Consider the following 20,917-nt stretch of genomic DNA (forward strand, 5'->3'; position numbering starts at 1 on the left):
TTATTCTTTCTTTTATTTTTTTAATGGAAGCAATGAACAGGACTTTATTTTCCCAAGAGGGCGTTATTAAATTCTCAAGTTAAAGCCTTCATGTAAGTTTTTGGATAGATAATTTCCCCCAAGTGATTTAGTCACTAGACAATGAACTGCCATCAAATAAAGGACAGGGATGAACAAGACGTGAATTCCCCCCAGTTGGAGGAATATAAAAGAACTTGATCAGATGTTGCGAAAAATTTTATTTTTGGCTTGTATTCATTATTTATATGAAAAATTTCGCAATGCATGTCAATAACCTGCTTTTCCTCGGTAAACGCAAGAGGGATAGGTTTATAAGTTAAGGCTAAACACCGCTCGTAAATAGGGAATGTCCACCAGGCGCTGACCTCTAAAAAGTTAAAATACTTCGCTGAAGAGTCCCACCTGTGTGGACCTACATATTGCCTCGCTGGTTTATCGGTCGCGATGCAATTATCAATTTTACGCACGTTTTTCAAGCCAGAAAAAAGTCTTAACCATTTTCTGTGCTAAATTGCGAATGTTTTGTATGAATTGGTATAGACTCCATCCTAAACGTGTTTTTGATTAAAGGATAAGTTTGCGTTCTTTTTTATTATTGATTTATTAAAGTGTAGTCTTGAACCATTATGGGTCAAAATTCGTGGTTTTCACAGATGACTTAAAACTTTATTTATACGTTATTTTAACTGTCAAACTATAAAAGCTTTTTATTGTGATATATGTGTCATAGTAGCACAGTATGATAGTCGGAGGATTGTAGACGGTACCTCTCGCACACTTAAATTTTAAACCACGTGGTTTAATTTGACCTTTTCACTTTCGCAGTAAAAATTTTGCCTCGTATTAATAGTCTGTTTCATAGAATCTATAGGTACTTGTAGTGAAATATAAAATCTAGAGGTTTATTGGTTTTAAACTTTATCTTCATCAATTGGTAGATAAAATGTGTTCCAAAAATTAATGTGTGACAATACAAAAAAATTTCTCTCCTGCTGTTGCAATAATTAACATGCTTGGTAGAGACCCTCCTAAGGGTTTATTTTCGATCCGCGCCTGACCTAGTAATAGTATCAATAGTGAAACACACTACATTATTTTATGCAGAGTGTTCCTCGAAAATGGCTCGATATCCTAAGTTTTTATGCAAAACATGTACAGGAACCCATTATTTTTTTTAAAAACATGATATTGCACACAACAAGTATCAACCATGGTTATGGTTTTATTAAGCAACCCAATGTTCAACCACTCTACGCGTGGTTGAACACGAACGATAACTCTGTTCTGAATATCATCGTTTAATTTAAATAACTGCTAGATGGTGGATAAACATATATCTTAAAAGATTTTCACGTTGTTTTAACATAAATCAGAATAGGAAATGATATGAAACACGACCAATACTTACGCTTACGTATTTTGAGAATATTATCCGAACACTTACATGTATACTTCCGCTCGAAATTTGACAGGAACTAGACAAATCTTGGTGAAGTCTCGTGAACTTCATTCGAGCACCTCTGGGTTTATTATATACTTAGTAAGGATAAAGAAAACATTCCAAACACATTCGCAGGGGTGACTCGGCTGACAGGGTGTTCGAATCGTAGTGGACGTATTCTTTTATATTTCTGCGCTTTTGCTTCCTTTTAGGTAAAACTTTTTTTTTCAAATCTTTTATGCAAAAGAATATATTTGGGAAATTATATAAAACCCTTTACATAACTGCAAAAAATGCAAATTGTTCTTGTCCAGTCCAAATAATGTAAAAAAAAACAAAAACAAAAAAAACAATTGCACTACCACAATCGGAGGTTGTTGTTTGAGATGACGTAATGTTAAGAAAATAAACGTAGAAAAGGAGAAACATATAAAGTAAGAATGTTTGTTAATGGTCAGGTAATGCAATTCCATATAATACATAAAGTACTGATGCACACCTTCAAGGTTTCTTTATATATAAGAGATGTTCACAAGTCGTTTAAATATCCTAGTGTGAGGTATTCCTCGGGCATTGTACGTCCTTCACCATTTATGCTCAATGTTCTCCATGTGATTTTGTGGATAGATAATTTCCCCTAAAGTGGTTTAGTCAATAGACGATTAAATGCCATGAAATAAATTTGGGGCAAAGAATGTTCTGAAAGACAATTTTCATTTTAAAAAAGCAATACTTTAGTATAGGTATTCATGTGCTTGTTGGAACAGATTCGTCGATCCTATCTATGTGTTCATTGGTTCCACAGAAGACAGTTATATGAAAAAAAAGAATGAAATTTTCAGAAAAATAGCCTGATTGTTCTAGAAAGTATGAAAATAATTTATTGGCAAATTCACAAGGTTAATAATGCAAGTTTAACTTGAAAAACTGTACAATGAATAATCAAATCACACATACATGCACACGAATTGAACATTACATTTATACATTGAAAATTTTGTTGTCATCAAAAGAAAATGCACTGTAAAATGGTATAATTTTGATGGGAGATCATAGAGTCTTAATGTGATAATAAATATAATGACTGTTCACACAGTGAAATTGATAAAAAAAAAAACCTGAAATTTTCCCAATCTACATTTGCCATTTAAGCAGAATAAAAAAACCACATCAAAATCGTGAAATAATCGGTCTTTTGACATACTGTATAATAAATAAATTAATAGAATACTCTTTTCACACTGTAAGTTTGGGAAATCGGCAAATTTTGCAATAATGTCAAAATGTAAGCAATAAAATATCAAAACTCATAAAACTGTATTGCACACAACATACACTGTATTGTTCAAGAAGAGGAATTACATAATATCATAATGCTATCGAACATTTCTGTATTTCTTTACTAGACTAGATTTAAACCAATTGCAAGGGAATTTGCATAGTTAATAAATTAATATACTAAAGTTACGAGAAATAAAATTTGACACCTCCATATCATAAAAGTTTAGTAACAACAGTGTTTATCCTTTTTGCATATTTATGCAACAAAACAACAAGCTTTGGAAAAACCACAGCTAAATATAAATGCTGCTTTAAGACAAACCACACTTGCTTAGATTACTTGAGTAAATAAAATAAATAAAATAAATGTTTGAAGTATATTCTCGGTTAATAGCTTTCGGGCAAGTCCTAGTTAGCAGCAAAAAGGATCGTATTTCAATCGGAAATTTAGGGATTCTCCAATAGTGTCATAGTTTTCCGAACGTGATTCACAACTTATACATCCCAAACACGCTGGACTGAGGACTGTTGTGAATAAACCTGCCCATTGAGCCCACAGCAACATGGACTGAATCTCTGGCCTTCAACTCCACCAAAATTGGCCCCACTTGACTGGTGATATAACTGTGTTTCCTTAGCATGAACTTATTCATCTGAATTAGCTGGTCACCATTTTTGTACAACACGTGCATATCTGGCTTTGAATGGTCTAGGTTACTGTTCCCCGTGTAGGAATCGAACTGTATGTAGCTGTAGACTGCATACACCCCGTCACTAGGAACGGTCAGTTTGCCATAATGAGTGGAGTCCTCATACACCACGCCCCCTTTTATATAGGAGGTGCCTCTACCCACCATCCAGTGCAAACCTTAACAAAAGTTTATGCCATGGTTAACTCTATAACAATAGGTGAATTTGTTGACCGTATTTTTTGCACATTACACTTGCACCAAAATTAAAAAAAAAATTGTGAGAAATATTGCTTCATAGTTGCAGCAAATATTTATTTATCGTTTTCTATTGATTAAATACCGTCATTTTGAAACTTTTAACTGGACGTGTAATTACAAATTGTATATATTGGTCTACATCTACATTTAACATGTTGATAAAAAAGAAACGTTTATCATTTTCCACTTACCTGAAATGCATCGTGTTAGGTTTAGGTTTATGTACAGAAGTGCTCCAACTGCTTCTCCGCCATTATCTTCAATTGAACGAAAAGGTGTATATCATATTCGAATTAGGCTTAAATAAATAATAAATAATGACAATAATAACTCTCTCTCTCTCTCTCTCTCTCTCTCTCTCTCTCTCTCTCTCATTACCTTTGTTGGATTGACATTCCTCAAGCAGATGCCCTTTGTTCGGTACCTAAAGTAGAATCATAAAGCCAAGCTAAAACAGCACGCTCAGATTAAAATTTCTTGTTATTTGCATCTCTAAATCAGCTTAATCTGAAAGAAATATCTTTAAATTACATGTATACACAAGGATCCTAGTTTTCACGACTTCCAAGCCTATCAAAGCGGTTTAACGCTAGATAAATAATCTTTTCCACCGCAATTTTTACGAACAAAATCTTTGTCAATACAGAAATAAAAAATACAGACCTCTAAGTTGACATCTTGACTTATCCGTTTACAGCACACAAAGGAGGAATTCCCCGTGGCGAGCCTCATTGTGTCAGCATCATCAGCTTTTATCATGGGTTTGCACGGAGAACAGGAATAGAACAAGTCTTCGGGGAGAGAGGTCGTCGGTGTCGACCCTTGGGGGTCATCTCTGTGGTCTCGGTGGTCCCCAACAATTTGAAGAACCACCCAGCAAAACACCACACCCAAAAAAAACACGTTAACGGCAAACGAAACGTATTGAGCTCGAGATCCTCGTTTACGCGGTCGTTCCGTTCTCAAATTTTCCGAGTTTTCTGAAATCATTCTGTCTAAAGTTTGGTCTTCTGCAACAGTCATTTTTGTTGGTATCAGTATTTGTGATATAATAATGTATAAGTAGGTCTCCCTTCCTATATAAGGTTATCAATAGGTATGCAGATACCCACGCACATATTTCCTTTTCCCTTTTGACAGTGGAAAAACCGAATGAATTATATCCTCTACACAATGTACAGCTTTCCGCGACTGATATTTTTTTAAAGGGGAAATTTTTCTTTTAGAACAACTTCTGTTTATTTAATCATTGAGTGTATTGATTTTATTTTAAAAAAGAACTTCTTTACACTTATTGATGTAATATGATCACCCAGGGTATACATAAAACCTGAACCATTCACGGCAATGTGTGAAGATTAATTCAAAATTTACTTTGCGAGACAAGAAAAGAGACTATTTTATAGTTGACCTCCATAAAGGAAGGAAGGTTAAATCTTTTGAGGAATGCTTTATTATTGGCAAAGACTGATGAATGACGTTTGTGCCAGTTACGACAAATTTCCGGGCAACTACTTGGTTTATAACTCAATGTGGTATTATAACTTCCATTTAGCAACTTTGTCCATTGCTATTTAATTCCCTCTAGTCTTTTTATCAAGGATATGCTTTGTCTGTGTCATGTGTCATGTTGTAAGTTTTGTATTTACTGCCACCCGGTAAATTCAAAACTTACAACATGACACATAGAAATGTCCATCTCCTTAAAATCGCCAATAGTATAAATGAAAAATAAGATTAACTTGTTAAATGGGTCTCTATTGATGGAGTATCATCATACATGTTACTATGCAATATGTTGTGAAGCCCTAAATATAAAACAGCTTTTAAAGCTATGGTTTTGTCATGTTTCAGATTTCGAGTTTTCCTGGTGGCAGTAAAAAAAACTATATTTACAAACTGACAGTTTCTTTATCACAAATTGATGAAGGAGCGTTGTATGTTGGAGTACTTATACACATAACCTGAAATGGGATGGTATAGAACTCACAATGATAATACCATTTTCAACAACAATGAGCATATATACCCATAACTAATACATGTATAATATCTAGATTTATCATTCATCATATGAGAAATACTTGACTTTGAGATTAATGAAAGTTGAGTTAGTGGATGAAATTATTCGATGCCGGTGTCATATTTACGTTGTTTACTGAATTTCATCTTATCAATATCGTGTGCCTAATTTGAAAAAATTCTATCGTACCCATAAACGAACATTTATCTATAACTTCGGAGATTGTTTTAAATAATCATTTACTATGGTATCTGATGATAAGAGTCAAGGTTTTACGAATTCAGAAAAACCTATTTTCTACCCCCCCCCCCCCCCCACACACACACAGAAACACAACATAACAATACAAAATTATGAAATATATATATATTTTTAAAAAGCTCAGTGAAGATATTCTAATAATAATAAGCAACGGTACTTTCATGTATTTTGGACAATATTGTTTTATATCGCACAATCTCAGCCAAATTGATTTAATGGTGATAAGCAATGGTACATTTTGGATGATAAGCTTTGAAGAATCAAATTACATTGAGATATGTTTGATAAAACTAATGCATTCAAGATATTAAAATCGTCCTCAATCTACCCTCTGCTAAAAGATAAAAATCCCCACTAAAAGTTGTCATGAATCTATACTACTATATTAAAATAATAGACTCGATTTTTTTAGCTTTAATACTGAGAAATCGGATGAGTACTGTCTTTTGTTTTATATATTTTTAACATCATTGGTACTTGAATATTACCAATTTGTTTTTATTTTTTCTCAATTAAGCTTCGCTAATTAATAATCGAAGAAAATTCCTTTAAAAAATCCGGAAATCATCTGAATTTTTTGGATTTTACAATCTTGTGCATGCGCATTACATTCACGCCAAATCACGGGAGGCTCTTTAGTTTATGTTTCCTTAATATGACATTTGTATGAATAAACTCAGAAACGATATTACAAATACGTGTACATGTAAATTTTCATTGAAAATTAGTCATATATTCAGCAAAGGAAATACGGGAGATAACTCTAACTCAGTGCATTTAATATGAAAAATCCCGAGAGTTCCGAATGTCAACATGGTGTGTAAATTCAAAGCGAGGAAAAAAGTTGGTGAAAAGTGTTGAATTCTTCATTTGTATGAATTAAATTCTTAGATGAAAGATATTTACAGCCTCAAAATAGTTTTTGTGAATAATTTAATTGTTATTTACAAATTTCTCCAAAATCGTTCCGGAGCGATTCTGCAATTTTTTGCTACGGGTGTACATATCGGAGGCGTTTAAACTGTGGTGAAGGCCCGTCCCGAGATTTTTCAGTTAGATTTTTCTAACTAAGCAGAGTGTAGTGAAATTAATAGCATTATTGTAGGCTTAACGCTTGGTTATGTAAATAGCAACGATACGGCGTGCCGATGAATCTATTTCGTAAATGTCGATATTATATGTTATATGCCAACCCGTGGACGCACGGGTCAAAGTCTAGCAATAATGTATTTTGATTTATCAGATTTTAAGTACAAACAATTGTAAATAAAGATGATCACATTCCCAGAGGCATTGTTTTCTATGCATTAATGATTGTTGGCTACTGAGTAAACGTCCTCCTACATAGATCGAATGGAGGTAAGAGTGAAAAATAAAACCCTCCCATGTATACATGTACTAACACCTCTACAGACCTGGACAATAAAGTTACAACAGATGATGGAGCAGATAATGATATTAAACAAAGATAATTCAAGGCGAGAGAAACATTTTTGATTGGAAATCAAGTTAAATCACAGGCAGGGCAATTTTTTTTTTACAAAAGCTGCATTCTACCTATCCTTTTGTATGGATCAGAGAGCAGGTGCCTAAACTAGCCGTCGACATTTCATACAAAGTCTCTAGGAAGGATCCTATTCATAGGAGCCTAGGAATATATTAGCCGAAGACCATCCCAAATCAGGATCTTTTCAACAGGTGCCAGCAAGAGGGCATGAGCACAAAACTCGCTAGGAGACTTTGAAATTGGATTGGTCATCTACTTAAAGAGACTCGGTCAACATTATCAGAAAAAAAGGTTTTAGCTCTCTTCGGGACACCAGAAGGAAAACGGAGAACGAGAAGTCTCATGGTCACTTGGGGGCGGACCATGGCAGCGTAAATAAAAGAACAGAAGACAAACTGGGGCTATTTAGAAGCTAGCAAGTGAAAGACGAGGATGGAGAACCTTCGCTACTGCTTTATACACCAAGGAGTCACCGGAAGTAAGTAGATATCAGGCACGTAGCATCAGGGGGGGCCTGGCCCCCTACTTTTTCTCGCAGCAACAATTTTTTTAAAATTTACATATAAAAAATGGAATTATCATAGAGTTGGCCCCCCCCCCCCCACTTTTTTGGGAGTATGTAAAAAATTGATATAAAAATAAGGAAATGAGGAGTGAAATTGAAAGTTATATAGTCGCCAGCCCTCCCCCCGGATTAAGATTTTGAAGATTGAAACTGAAAATTTCCCTTTTTTTTTTTTTTTTTTTTTTTTTTGCTTGTCAAGATTTTTTGGATGAGTCTGCCCCCCCCCCCACTTTCAAAAACGATGCTACGTGCCTGGATATTAAAAAAAAACTATATTGTGAAATTTTTGACAAAGAGGAAAATCAGCAATTTTCCTTGGGATGGGAAAAGCTACACTACTGCTAGTATAAGGCCCCGTTTATATCATAAATGGCATATTATTCTGCGAGATGACGTTTACCGGGTGGTTTACCAATAGGAAAGCTGAAACTGGGGTTAAATTGCAAACAAGGAATTGTTAATTATACCGGACGTGTATTTATCTTTTAATACCATTTCAGTCAAGTTAAGGAAGGAGTCTTCTCTGGTTTTTAACTTGTCAAAAGTAAAATTGATTAAATGTTCATTCAATCACGATAACAGGAAATGAAAATATCATATTTTTCTTTCTTTTTTATTACTAGTATTATACAACTTGGCCTAGAAAATAGAAATCAAAGTTCAGAATCTAACAAGGACTATATTTTTGGAGGAACATTGGCGCAGGAAAATATCATATGTTTTAGCAATTAAAAATTACTGTAAATTTCATGAGTCTATTTAGCATTTTCAAAATAATTACATGAATGTACTAGGCTTTTAAAACTACCATGAACTTATGAAATGATACTCGGGTCTAAGAATTTGTTTTTAAAACATGATTTGCCCATCAAATTACATTTTAATTTGCTTTTTTAAGTAAATCGGATTTTTCTCTTATAAAATGGTCAATGTATTCGCTTATATGTCAATTTATCCCTTTAAGATATTTAAATATCAGAAATATTTTAATATTGAAAGCATAGAAAAATAATTAAAATATCTTCAAAATTTAAGAAAAATTGGAGGAAATGCGGGCCAAGGAATATCTATCAATTCAGTTTAAATGTATATTTCAATTTAGTAGTATAAGCTGATAGGCATTCTAATATTATCGCATTACATTACATTAAAGAATAGAAACTTCATATCTTAAACAGATGTCTATATAACTGCAGGTGACTACATTCATTTTTATTATCCTAAACATTGATAAAAAAGCTAGTGACCTTGATCTGAAAACACGATGGTCAACTTTGATTAGACTGATACGATCATTCTGTAAGTGTTAAATGATCTGTTTGACTAAGTAAAAATTTCATGAACTTCTTTATCTCAGAAATATGTCTGATAATGAGAAGGCTCTTTCCTTAAAACTTTAGTTTCTTGTAGCCAGATCGTTATAAAGACCAATATGTTTCTGTTTCTGCGTAAGTAATATTCTCAACTTCAAGTTTGGTTTCACACTGCTTTTCCTAGTGTTGTTCTCGTGATTTATAACTTATATAGCCCGACAACGCTGGACTGAGGATTGTTGTGAATAAACCCGCCCATTGAACCCACAGCAACATGGATCGAATCTCTGGCCTTCAACTCCACCAAAATCGGTCCCACTTGACTGGTGATGTAAATGTGTTTCCTTAGCATGAACTTGTTCATTTGAACCAGCTGGTCGCCATTTTTGTACAACACGTGCATTTCCGGCTTTGGACGGTCTAATTTACTATTACTTGTGTAGGAATCGAACTGTATGTAGCTGTAGACTGCATACACCCCGTCACTAGGGACGGTCAGTTTGCCATAATGTGTAGAGTCCTCATACACTACTCCCCCTTTCATATAAGAGGTGCCTCCACTCAGCATCCAATGCAGACCTTAGCAAAGTTAATTAACCTTTTCAATCAACTGGATAAGATTAATTTAACATCTTTAATTCAGCATTTGCATATTCATATTGTTTGTGATAAAGCACTTGGTCATAAAATATATGTTGATCAAAAGATAAACATCGGATTTCATCTAGAAAGTAGAAAATCTCTCAATGTCCACTTACCTGAAGTGCATTGTGATTGTGTAAGGTTGATGTACATAAGTGCTCCAACTGTGCCCTCATCAGTGCCTTAAAGTTGAATAGAAAAAATTATGATTGATTAACTAAACGACATGAATTTAATAGTTTACAAACTCTCTCTCTCTCTTTCTCTCAATTTTTTTCTGCATACCCCTTTTGGCCTGACATTCCTCAAGCAACTGCCCTGTGTTAGGTTCCTAAAGTAGAAAAAAAACAAACATTGAAAGACAGGGACGTTACAACAAGGGGAGATTGATTGTGGAGATGTTGGGGTGGGTCCTCATACCCCCCCCCCCCCCCCACACACACACACAAACAACGATGTGTGCCTGAATTCATATCAACGCTTTGATTACTTTACTTCAAAAGAACAAACAAAATAGAACAGTAATCTATGCCGACTTTTTCAGTATCATTTATTTCCAATAGTTAGTGCCAAATTTATCTAATGTAAGCATTCACAACGGTTAAGCAAATCGTAATTTATTGACCATCAAGTTCCGTTTTGCATTTGCTATATGATACATTATCTACGTTCAAATACTTTTTTTACACCAATGATTAAATGAAGTGCAAACCTCTAATTTGACATCTTGACTTATTCGTTTACAGCATACAAAGGAGGAATTCCCCGTGGCGAGCCTCATTGTGTCAGCATCATCAGCCCTCATCATGGGTTTACACGGAGAACAGGAATAGAACGAGTCCTCGGGGAGAGAGGGCGCAGGTGTCGGCCCTTGGGTGTCATCCCTGTGGTCTCGATGGTCCCCGACAATCTGAAGAACCACCCAGCAAAACACCACACCCAAAAAGAACACGTTTACGGCAAACGAAATGATAAAGGAGCGTCGTATTCGTTTTCCCTTGAGAATTTTCGAACATTTCTCGTTATTTAAGCAACGGGAAGAACTATCGTCCTGTGCCATTGTCCCCTCTGATCTGATCAATGCGACTGAAAATTCTTAAATACGTGTAAGTTGGGGCCACTTAATGCTTATGATTTCCTTAACCAGGAAATAGCCATTAGATTGAGAAATACTAGCATTATAGTGGTAACATTCTTTTTTAAGGGGTCAATTAAATTTTGTCCATACCCCCGTTGTTTCCCTCTTCCTAGTCTGTTATGAATTACGACACCAAGATTATCAAATAACTGTTTTTTCTATATATGTTATCATTGCATATTCATTAATTCAATACAATAATATCACATTTAGAACTCAGTGCAAAAGGCTGATGCTAACAAGGATAATCATCAAAGTCGCCAAATACTCGAACTGGAAATTACGTCATAATGTATATTTTGGTTAACATCAAAATAATAAATGCATACATAAATTGTATATGGATTGAAAAGTTCGAAAGCAGTAAAGCTTCGAGTCGCAAAGATAAGGATTATACAATTATGCTTTTGTGTTTAAAGGGACTGCGACCCGATTGAAGATGGAAGTTTCATTTTGTATTTTTTATGTATAAAATGGTTTACTTGTGCATTTTGAATGATTGACCATCATTTGATTGCTAAAAGTCAAGTAACAAGAGCGATACAGCGGTAAAAGTTTATTGTTATGTAAACAAAGCTCGAGAAAGTTTATACTACGTATTTGTTTACAAATAATGTAAAGTATTGACTTACCATTTCGTTGACAAAATGACATGACAAAGAAGGTGAACTGATTCAATGTGTTCATGAATAATATTATCAACAGAAGAAAGCAACATTCGATTGAAAGTTATTCAATTAAAACACATATGACTTCAGCGTTGTTTATGAAATATATCATTTTAAACTCTGCATCTTGCTGATAACTCAATGTTTGACTTTCAGATTTTGACAAAGCATTAAAAATACCCATATTAATCATTCTAAACTTTAAAAATGGAAAAATGAAATTTAAAAGTTGGAGCTCAAATCGTGTCTAAGTCCCTTTAATAGAAAATCAACTGAAATTGATTATAATTGTCTTCGGGCAATTCAATATTTAACTAAATATTTCGTGATAGACGCTCTCCTGAAAGTGAAGTCAATTCAACATTATCAAATAAAGTAAAAACCATCTTTTTAAACAAAACATTGCTGAGTAGGTAATAATTAATATGAATATCAGATGTAAAAATTTAAATGCTTTGTTGTGTTTGACGGTTAAAGCTATTGTACGTACATGGCATTTAAATCAAACACGTGACCTTGTACTTACCACAAATAATAAACACATAGAAACAGGCATGTTTGACTATAAACACACAGAGCAAGCCATGTTGGACCGTGAAGACTCAAGCTCAATAGTTTACCAGTAGGTTTGAATTAAGTATGTTCTTCAGTTGACCTATTATTAATCGTTCTAAAATTTGTATAGTCTTTGAAATAGTAAAAATACTTTAAAAGGTTTGTTCCACCTTGAAAAACTATTAAATACTAAATTTTGAATATCAGTTTTTTAAGCTTTAGTAAATCATTAAGCAAGTGCATTTAATTAAATAAAAATTTGAGTTGTAAATGAATAGTACAGTATATTCTAGAAAATATACTAGATAATCACTTTTAAAGGGGCATGGTCATGATTTTGGTCAAAAATTGTTTTTACGATTTTAATGATTACAATGCTTTCGTAAGGCATTTTTAATAGGCAACAAAAATTATAGCGTGATTCGTTGAGTCATAAGCGAGTTACAGAGCTTGATAGTCTTTGCCATGTAAACAAAGCGTTTGTTTACATTTTGAATGTTGAAGTAAAATTTCAGTTTTAGACCTAAAATTAATGTGTTAAACTTTGGAAACTGTTTATTTATGCTTCAAATGAATAAGAAGATCAAGAGAAATCAGCTTGAAAAAGGTTTTACCAGTATATTAAACCTATATAAACAAAAACAGGGCACGAGAGCCTTGTTTACATGACAAAGACTTGTGAGTCCTGTATCTTGCTTATAACTCTATGACTGACTCTCAAATTCCATTTGATCATTAGAAATGCATTCCTATAGCATTGTAAGTAATAAAAACAGTAAAATAAAATTTGACAAAAATCGTGACCATGCCCCTTTAAGACAAAATATTTAGATTAAAACCGATTACCCAAAAATTCACCCTTCAAACCTTAAAAGGAGATTAAGCAACTTTTATTTCGTTGCATTCGTTATTTAGTCTGCTATTAAATTTAATATATTTTCCCTCGAAATTAAAAATATTGCACCCCCTTTTATTAAACTTAACGCAATAAATTATCAAGGACTATGATTAGAATATCAAACCTTTTTTATGTATGTCAATAAAAGTCTTCGTAAAGAGAACAAATGTGAACTTCTATAATTTAGGCGATATGGAAAGTCTTTCCTGTTTAAATCGTCTAACAGCGGGGGATCTAGCATCCTTTGTATATTCAAAATAATACAATATGTTTCAGGAAAATTGAATGTAGATATTTGTGGAATGGTTCTTATCAGTTATAATAACAAGTAGATCTACAGCAAAATTCGTGTCATCATGATGAAATTAAACGTATAATTTTGTGAAACAGCCCCCTACCCCCTTAAGAGCTATTTCTTATGAAAACGTTGTAGTATATAAAATTATTTATAGCATTTTTTCCCATAGGTGAGAATTTACTGGTTAGACGGCGGCCTTATATTTTTAGTTCTACCTTATTTTTAAACTTCCTTTTTAATCAAATATAAGCCTTTTGTTTTAGCCAATCAGGATTTAAGTCATGCTTTTTACACAAAACGGTTACAAATATTTGCATTAGTGCTTATTACGTTTGTTACTGACTGTCTTCAGAAAAATTTCCGGTTGTTTAAATATAAGGCGATATGTTTTACATTGTTAAAGACCCAAACGTTTGTGAGAAACTTTTTTCAAAGGCGTGGAGGACCTTTGATGGGCACTTTATATTTAATTTCACTGGATGTCTTAAATTTAAAGAAAACTTAACTAGCTTCTTTATGAATGACGTGAATTATACGGTACGCGCATTTACGCGCATGTAACAATTCGTTTTGGTACCCGTTGCCATATGTTGCTTACGCGGGGGGGGGGGGGGGGGGGGGGTGTGTGTATTAAAACAGATTATAAACTCTAAATGAATAAATGAATCAGATTTCAATATTTAACATGGAAACAAAATAAAATCTTATAAACAGGTTTTTAAAATAACAGTTTGATTTGATAATGGGTGTTGTTTATGAATTAAAAAATGGGTGTAAGATTCAAGAACTGCATCTTCCTATTTATTTAGGACAGCCAAATGCATGATTAGACCCCATTTCATCCCCTCCAGATTTCAACTTCTTAATACCTATAGTGATGTCAAGGTGTTGTTTAATTAAGACGGCTCCGATGGTCGTAGCCATTCTTTTTATACACTGTATATATTGATATCATTTAGAAGAAGAGTTGTTTACAAAAATATCGGAAAATGCCTAAATTCAGAAGCAAAAATAAATAGATTATTTTCCTTTTCTAAATATACTGTTGTTTAAAACTTAAAATCAAAGTACTGAAGTAATGACGGGAGTTGATTTTATCGATTATTATTTATTTTAAAATCAACGATATGTAATTTTGCATGCATGGCAAGTAAATTCCTATAAGTATTTGAATTACGCACATTATTTATAATATGAATTCTACAGGAAATTCGTGAAAATCCAATATCAATCATGATGTGTAATATTCAAAGAATTAGTCTATCAAACTGCGTATCAGTAATCGAAATAGTTATGACAAATTGTATGGATCCAAGCAAAATTGAACTCTAGCTCGTTCAACCAGACGCTCAGCTGTATCCGTTAATCTCCGACAAGCAAGAGAGACTCTCTGCTTGTCGGAGATTTACGGAGACAGCCGATCGTCTGGTTGAACGAGACTATATTGAACTCTGGCGTAGGAATACATAAAATGTACGACTTCAAAAAATATCTAAATTGTTCGTACCATTTAAAATCTGACTTTTTACAAGGTCTATAAATTAATGTCCTTGAAAAACAATGCTTAAGAACTCATTACATCGAGTTTATTGATTAGAACTAAATGTTGTCAGCGGTGTTGATTTGTGCTTAGGTCCAAACACTGTTTCACTTTCGGTTTGCCTGAGTAACTGCAAAGGAGAGTTGATTAAAATCAACTCCCAAAAATCGTATCTTTTAGATAGATTTGATTTAGATAGATGTTTAATTTGTTGAACATCCAGCCTCCTTAAGTTTTCTTCATTTGTTTATAAGATATATTTTTTTGACCGTATTGTATAATTTATAATTCTAAACTTATGATAAATAAGTTTATCTGTTTCTTTATGTGTTTTGTGTTTTCATACAAAGGTTTGAGAAGTAAATGTCTATATCTTGTATATTTTTCAGAAAAAACCCCCACGTAATGCACAGATAGGAATATCACATTGTTCACATCAATTGGTGGTGGATTATTTCCTGTGCCTCGTATCTTTACAAGTTGTACTGTATTTTTTCGTGGCACCACCTTCTGAACTTCAATTATTTTTTTGATTTTTAAAAGACATTCATTACCGAGATTTAAATGATAATTTTAACAGAAAACGGGGGCAACAGAAAATTGACACATTATGCAACTTACAACATTCTGGACAATGTACTGGAGACAGTCTGATAAAAAAGACTACAGTAGACATATGCATGAATTATAATTTAATTAAAACGTAAAAAATTTAAAATAATGCGGATATATGGGTGGAGGAATAGAGCAATCCATTAATCTTTTGTAGTACTCGTCATACTGGTACAGTGGAACCTCAGTTATCCGGACGTCCATAAACTGAAGCGTCCGGATATCTGGAGTCTCGATAGCTAAAGCCCCACTGTATTCAAATTTCAATAACATGTCGACCCAAGGAGCCGAGTCTTCTCCTCCGCCAGGCCTGTCACTGATGGATGAACCCCAGGTCATTACAGAAATAGACACATATTATGGTCTTCTGATTGGCATAACCTGTCTGAATGACACAGAAGTATGGACGCGTGGTAATGGCAAAATTATGAGACTCTACAACCTGCATGGGAAACAAGTGAAGTCAATCGAAACCAAGTCAGGAAACGATCCAGGGGACATAACAGTGACGAGGAATGGAGATCTGGTTTATGCTGATAACAAAGATAGAACTATGAACATAGTAAAGAATAAAACGATAGAGACGGTCATCAAACTACGCAAGTGGAAACCTGACCGTGTCTGTAGTACCTCCTGTGGTGACCTTCTAGTTTTCATGGTCAGCGATGATTATAAACAAGCAAAAGTTGTGCGTTACTCTGGCTCCAAAGAGAGACAAACAATTCAGTACAGTGACAAAAGGCAACCTCTCCTCCCCTCTGGTGACACTTATATCAAACACATCTGTGAGAACAGGAACCAAGATGTCTGTGTGTCTGATTATGACGCCGGCGCAGTAGTGGTGTTCGATCAGGCTGGGAAACTTAGGTTTAGGTACACTGGCCCACCTCCTATTACCAAGGAATCTGCATGTAGTGATCCCTACAAGAGAACATTTCTTCCAGCAGGCATCACCACAGACAGCCAGAGTCGGATTCTGATCGTTAACTACCACGACCAGTTTATCCATATCATAGATCCCGACGGACGGTTCCTCCGCTACATTGATAACTGTAATTTCTGCGCTCCTTGGGGTTTATGTGTGGACTCTAAAGACAACCTTTATGTGGCTGAAAGGGGCACACGTAAATTGAAGAAGATCAGGTATTGCATGTAAATAAGTACTGTATAAGCTATTAATATATGTACAAATTGTAACTTAGTAATAAATAGATTTAGATTTTTAATATTTAGTTACCAGTAAAGAAATATATTATACGCAAAAATTGCAATCAGTCAGGGTGGATTTGTTTAGTTATACAACATGTTTTTGTTTGTATAATTTTTTTTCATTTGTTTAAACTTGTATTTATATATTAAATGTAACCAAAGAGGTAAATTGTTTTGGTTTTTTTTTTTTTTATCAAAGTGTGTTAAATACAATGCTTAGGTGAGCTGAGCATGTTTTAATCTTTGTTTCTATTTTAGAACTTACCTTTGATGCAATATCTATTTTGAAATTGCTCTAGCAGTTTAACTAAAACCGAAGTGTTGCTTAATTTAGGCCTTTTTTAATAAACGGCAAAAGGTCTATGACTATAATCATAAACTGGGGTACGTGTATAAGAACATCGAAGTTTCATATGCTCAGAACAAGCACCTGGGTGAGAATTGCGTTGTTGTACCAAAAGAACATTCATTAACAAATGATAAGGTTATCAGCTAATTCATTCACTAAGAACAGTGCATCATTGATAAAAAGAATTATTTATTGAGAGTCATCAAAATCAGTTCATAATTTTTACTGTTCATTTTCATTTTTGTACGTTTTGGCGACTATATACATGTAAATGGGGTGGGGGTTAGTGGAAACCAAGTTACTTTTCTTTTACCATATTTTACCATAGCTGTGAAGTGACAAAGTTTAAATGTGACGAAATTTTTGACAACCGTTATTAGGTGAGCTTTTTAAATATAAAATTATTCGTTACAAAGGTACAATTTGTATTTTAAAGAAAAAAATTATACAAAGACCTGCTTAAGAAATATATATCAAATCAAATCACTTTTGAATTGTGTAACATACAATTATGAAAATCCCATGATGAAGCTCTGCCATTCTGTGAAATGAAAGGTCACTCAGATAAGAAAGAACCCCCTTTATATTTTTTGCAGGGCTCTAAATCTTAAAAATAAGTCTGTAGCTGCACAGTTCGAGAGCTGTTTTAAGTGATTAAAAAGGCACTGTCCTGTACTTATGCATAATATGCATTCAAAACAACATGTAGAATCTCATATTTATTGCTTTTGTATCTTTTGGCAAAAATTCTCGCCAGATTCAGGCAGAAACAAGCCAGTTCAAAAGTGTTTACATTCTTATTCTAAACTGTACAAGATGGCCGCACATCCCTCTTAGAAAACTTATATATTATTCTTTCTCGGCACGTTCATTCAAGTAAAAGTAATGTTCAATCAATTAAAATCAATTGAAAGAGTTTTAGCAGACCAGTGGGTCTCTTAACCGTCTGGTCATAATAGTTATATCGCATTCTTTATTTTCAATATATGACTCCGAACTCCCTTGTGGCCCAATAAAGGTTTCAAAAACATTACAAGTATTTGAACAAAGAAAAACAGTTTTTGTGTTTTAACCATTATGTTTCTCTGGCAAACTACGAAATATGCCTACTTTCATTATCTAGTGATTGGAGCGGTTTGAATGTACAAGATATCAGAATGTGTCATCGTTAACAACAAATTGTCTTGATTCTGTATGTTTAGTTTGTTAAATATAGTGTATAAATGGAAAATTTAAAAAAACAAATGGTAATTATACAATACAAATGAAAAATTATACAAAAAAATGAGAAATTTGACCATACAAAAGAAATTATTCCAAACATATGGACAAGATTAAATATTGCAATGTTTGACATACCATATCTTTTGAAAACGGAGTTTAAATAGTTGAGATAGTAGATTTACATTTTCATATCCATGAGGTATAAATGAATTGTCACCCTTCTCTTGATGTTTATATTCAAATTGAGAGTGGGTTTATTGTATTCGCAAAATATCAAATCTTACCTTCATGACCTCGATTTTTAAAGTCTTCAGTTTCCAGCGGAAGACCTTATAGTTTTCGTACTGTTTCTTATTATTTTTTCTCCAAATTTTGTGCACGCGATTTCTTGAAAACCGTCTGACCGATATCGATCATTTTTTCACAGATTATTGGGTGTGATCTAAACTTCATACTTTTTTTTTCTTTTTTTGTGTCGTCACTTCCGGTACCGATTTTTTTGTATTTTGTAATTTTTTACGACCTATTTTGTGCAGAGCTGATCTCAGAAACTATCAGAGATATGACTATGAAATTTTCAGGATAGGTAGTCTATAGTTTGAAGTTGTGCACTATTATGTTGTTTTACGTTAGTGGCGCTCGCCTAGGCACGAGAATTGGGTACAAATTTTCATTCAAAATTTTCATACGTTTTGATCTGTATCTTTTTATCAGTTGATATTTTGTTAAGATATATATAACAAAAGTGGTAGAGAATCAAAAGTTCTTTCCAACAAAACCAAGAAAAAGGGGCTGGCCCCTTTATTTAGGGGCCAAGACACTCGTAAACTCTATTACGAATAACTTAAAAATGATAAAACTTTTGTAATGCATTATAGAAGCAAAGTTGTTGATCGTCACAATATCTATTAGAAAAAATCATTGCCACGCCCATCTTTTAAGAAATTAGGGATTTTTAGGGGCCAAAGTACTTAAACTTTAACGTAATTTATCTAGAGAAGGAGACTATTTTGTTTAGCATTGTAGAAGAGAAAATGTTTACATTGATTATTTTAATCGATTCCATTAATCGAAACACCAATGTATATCCCAATAAAGGATCTAGAGGGCTGGCCCCTAAAATATTTAATCATTTGTATCTCAAAAATAAACAACAATTTTAGATGGGTGAAGGAACAAAAAATGTTCGTATCTTTTAGACCCTTTCAAAGAAATCAAGAAAAAGTGACTGGCCCCTAGAGAGTCACCTATATCTAGAGAAGGAAACATATTTTGTTAAGCATTGTAAAAGAGAAAATATCTGCATTGATGATTCTAATTGACTCCACTAATCAATAGACCAATGTCTGCCCACATTAAGGATCTAGAGGCTGTCCCCTAAAATATTAAATTATTTGTATCTAAAAAATGAACAACAATTTTAGATGGGTGTAAGAACAAAACATGTTGGTATTCTTAAGACCTTTTCAAGGAAATCAAGAAAAAGGGGCTGGTCCCTTTATATAGGGGCCAAGACACTCGTAAACTCTCTTACACATAACTTAAAACCGATAAAGTTTTTGTAATGCATTATAGAAACAAAGTTGTTGATCATAACGATATCAGTTTGCAAAACTCATTGCCACACCCATTTATAACGTTATTAGGGATTAGGGAACTAAAATCTTAAATCTTTACTGTGCTGTATGTAAAGAAGCAAAACACTTTTATAAGCATTGTGAAGGATATTGACAGTTGTATACATTATCTGAAAGCGATGGGGTTGAAGGTAAATTCTATAATTTCATTTATATTTTGATAGTATTGTTAAAAAAAAATTGAACGGAACACTTACTCGTTACTCGTAACGAGATCGTATCTAGTTATATTCATTTTTATAAACGATTTTTAATGATTGGAGAGGGGGTTCAACAAATTCACCATGCAAAATATTGACGAACGTTTTATAATTTTCACATCTTATTTAAAAGTGACTATAATTATCATGACTTCGAAATATTGAACCCCCACTTGTTTACGTATCTTATTTGAGATGATTTTTGTATCCTATCTTTTTTATTTTCACAATCTATATCAACGTGTATAATAAAATATTTATTTTGACTTCAAATAAATCGGTTAATCAGTGTGTTTTCATTACAGTTTTCCAAGAGCAATACATGATATCATTTTTTTTCTTCAAAATATGGTATCGAAATACACACTGTACATTTTAATATATATGCCATTAACCTCATTTACGTGTATCAAGTTTTCCTTTAATCAGATCCTTGATTGCTTGATGATCAACATACTATATATAAGATCCACAATAAAATTTTAGAAATTCCCTTTATTCTTATAGAAAGTTCTTCACCCCAAGGATATTAATATAGTCTTAATATGACCACATCCATTAAACCCTCTTAAATTAGCTGAAAGG

At 33.4% G+C, this 20,917-nt stretch overlaps 3 protein-coding genes across 4 annotated transcripts; 1 reads left to right on the forward strand and 2 right to left on the reverse strand.

Moving 5' to 3' along the window:
- Window positions 1–3,103: 3,103 nt before the first annotated feature.
- LOC128181769 (uncharacterized) lies at window positions 3,104–4,953 on the reverse strand. Its single transcript, XM_052850287.1, has 4 exons — window positions 4,357–4,953; window positions 4,072–4,117; window positions 3,885–3,950; window positions 3,104–3,611 (listed from the first exon to the last, which is right to left on the reverse strand). The coding sequence occupies exons 1-4, from the start codon at window positions 4,714–4,716 to the stop codon at window positions 3,232–3,234; spliced, it is 852 nt and encodes a 283-aa protein (XP_052706247.1). The 5' UTR covers window positions 4,717–4,953; the 3' UTR covers window positions 3,104–3,231.
- A 3,693-nt stretch (window positions 4,954–8,646) lies between these two features.
- LOC128181770 (uncharacterized) lies at window positions 8,647–11,271 on the reverse strand. The gene is made up of 4 exons (XM_052850289.1): window positions 10,717–11,271; window positions 10,290–10,335; window positions 10,121–10,186; window positions 8,647–9,941 (listed from the first exon to the last, which is right to left on the reverse strand). Exons 1-4 carry the CDS (start codon window positions 11,062–11,064, stop codon window positions 9,562–9,564), a joined length of 840 nt encoding a protein of 279 aa, XP_052706249.1. The 5' UTR covers window positions 11,065–11,271; the 3' UTR covers window positions 8,647–9,561.
- A 1,077-nt stretch (window positions 11,272–12,348) lies between these two features.
- LOC128181035 (uncharacterized) lies at window positions 12,349–17,079 on the forward strand. 2 transcript variants are annotated; one of them, XM_052849289.1, is made up of 2 exons: window positions 12,349–12,432; window positions 15,871–17,079. In XM_052849289.1, the coding sequence occupies exon 2, from the start codon at window positions 15,985–15,987 to the stop codon at window positions 16,867–16,869; it is 885 nt and encodes a 294-aa protein (XP_052705249.1). In that variant the 5' UTR covers window positions 12,349–12,432; window positions 15,871–15,984; the 3' UTR covers window positions 16,870–17,079. The 2 variants fall into 2 exon arrangements, with proteins under 2 accessions (XP_052705249.1, XP_052705250.1); XM_052849290.1 differs by having other exon boundaries at window positions 12,427–12,447.
- Window positions 17,080–20,917: the final 3,838 nt, after the last annotated feature.

Source organism: Crassostrea angulata, chromosome 4 (genome assembly GCF_025612915.1).
Source record: "Crassostrea angulata isolate pt1a10 chromosome 4, ASM2561291v2, whole genome shotgun sequence".
Taxonomy (NCBI): domain Eukaryota; kingdom Metazoa; phylum Mollusca; class Bivalvia; order Ostreida; family Ostreidae; genus Magallana; species Magallana angulata.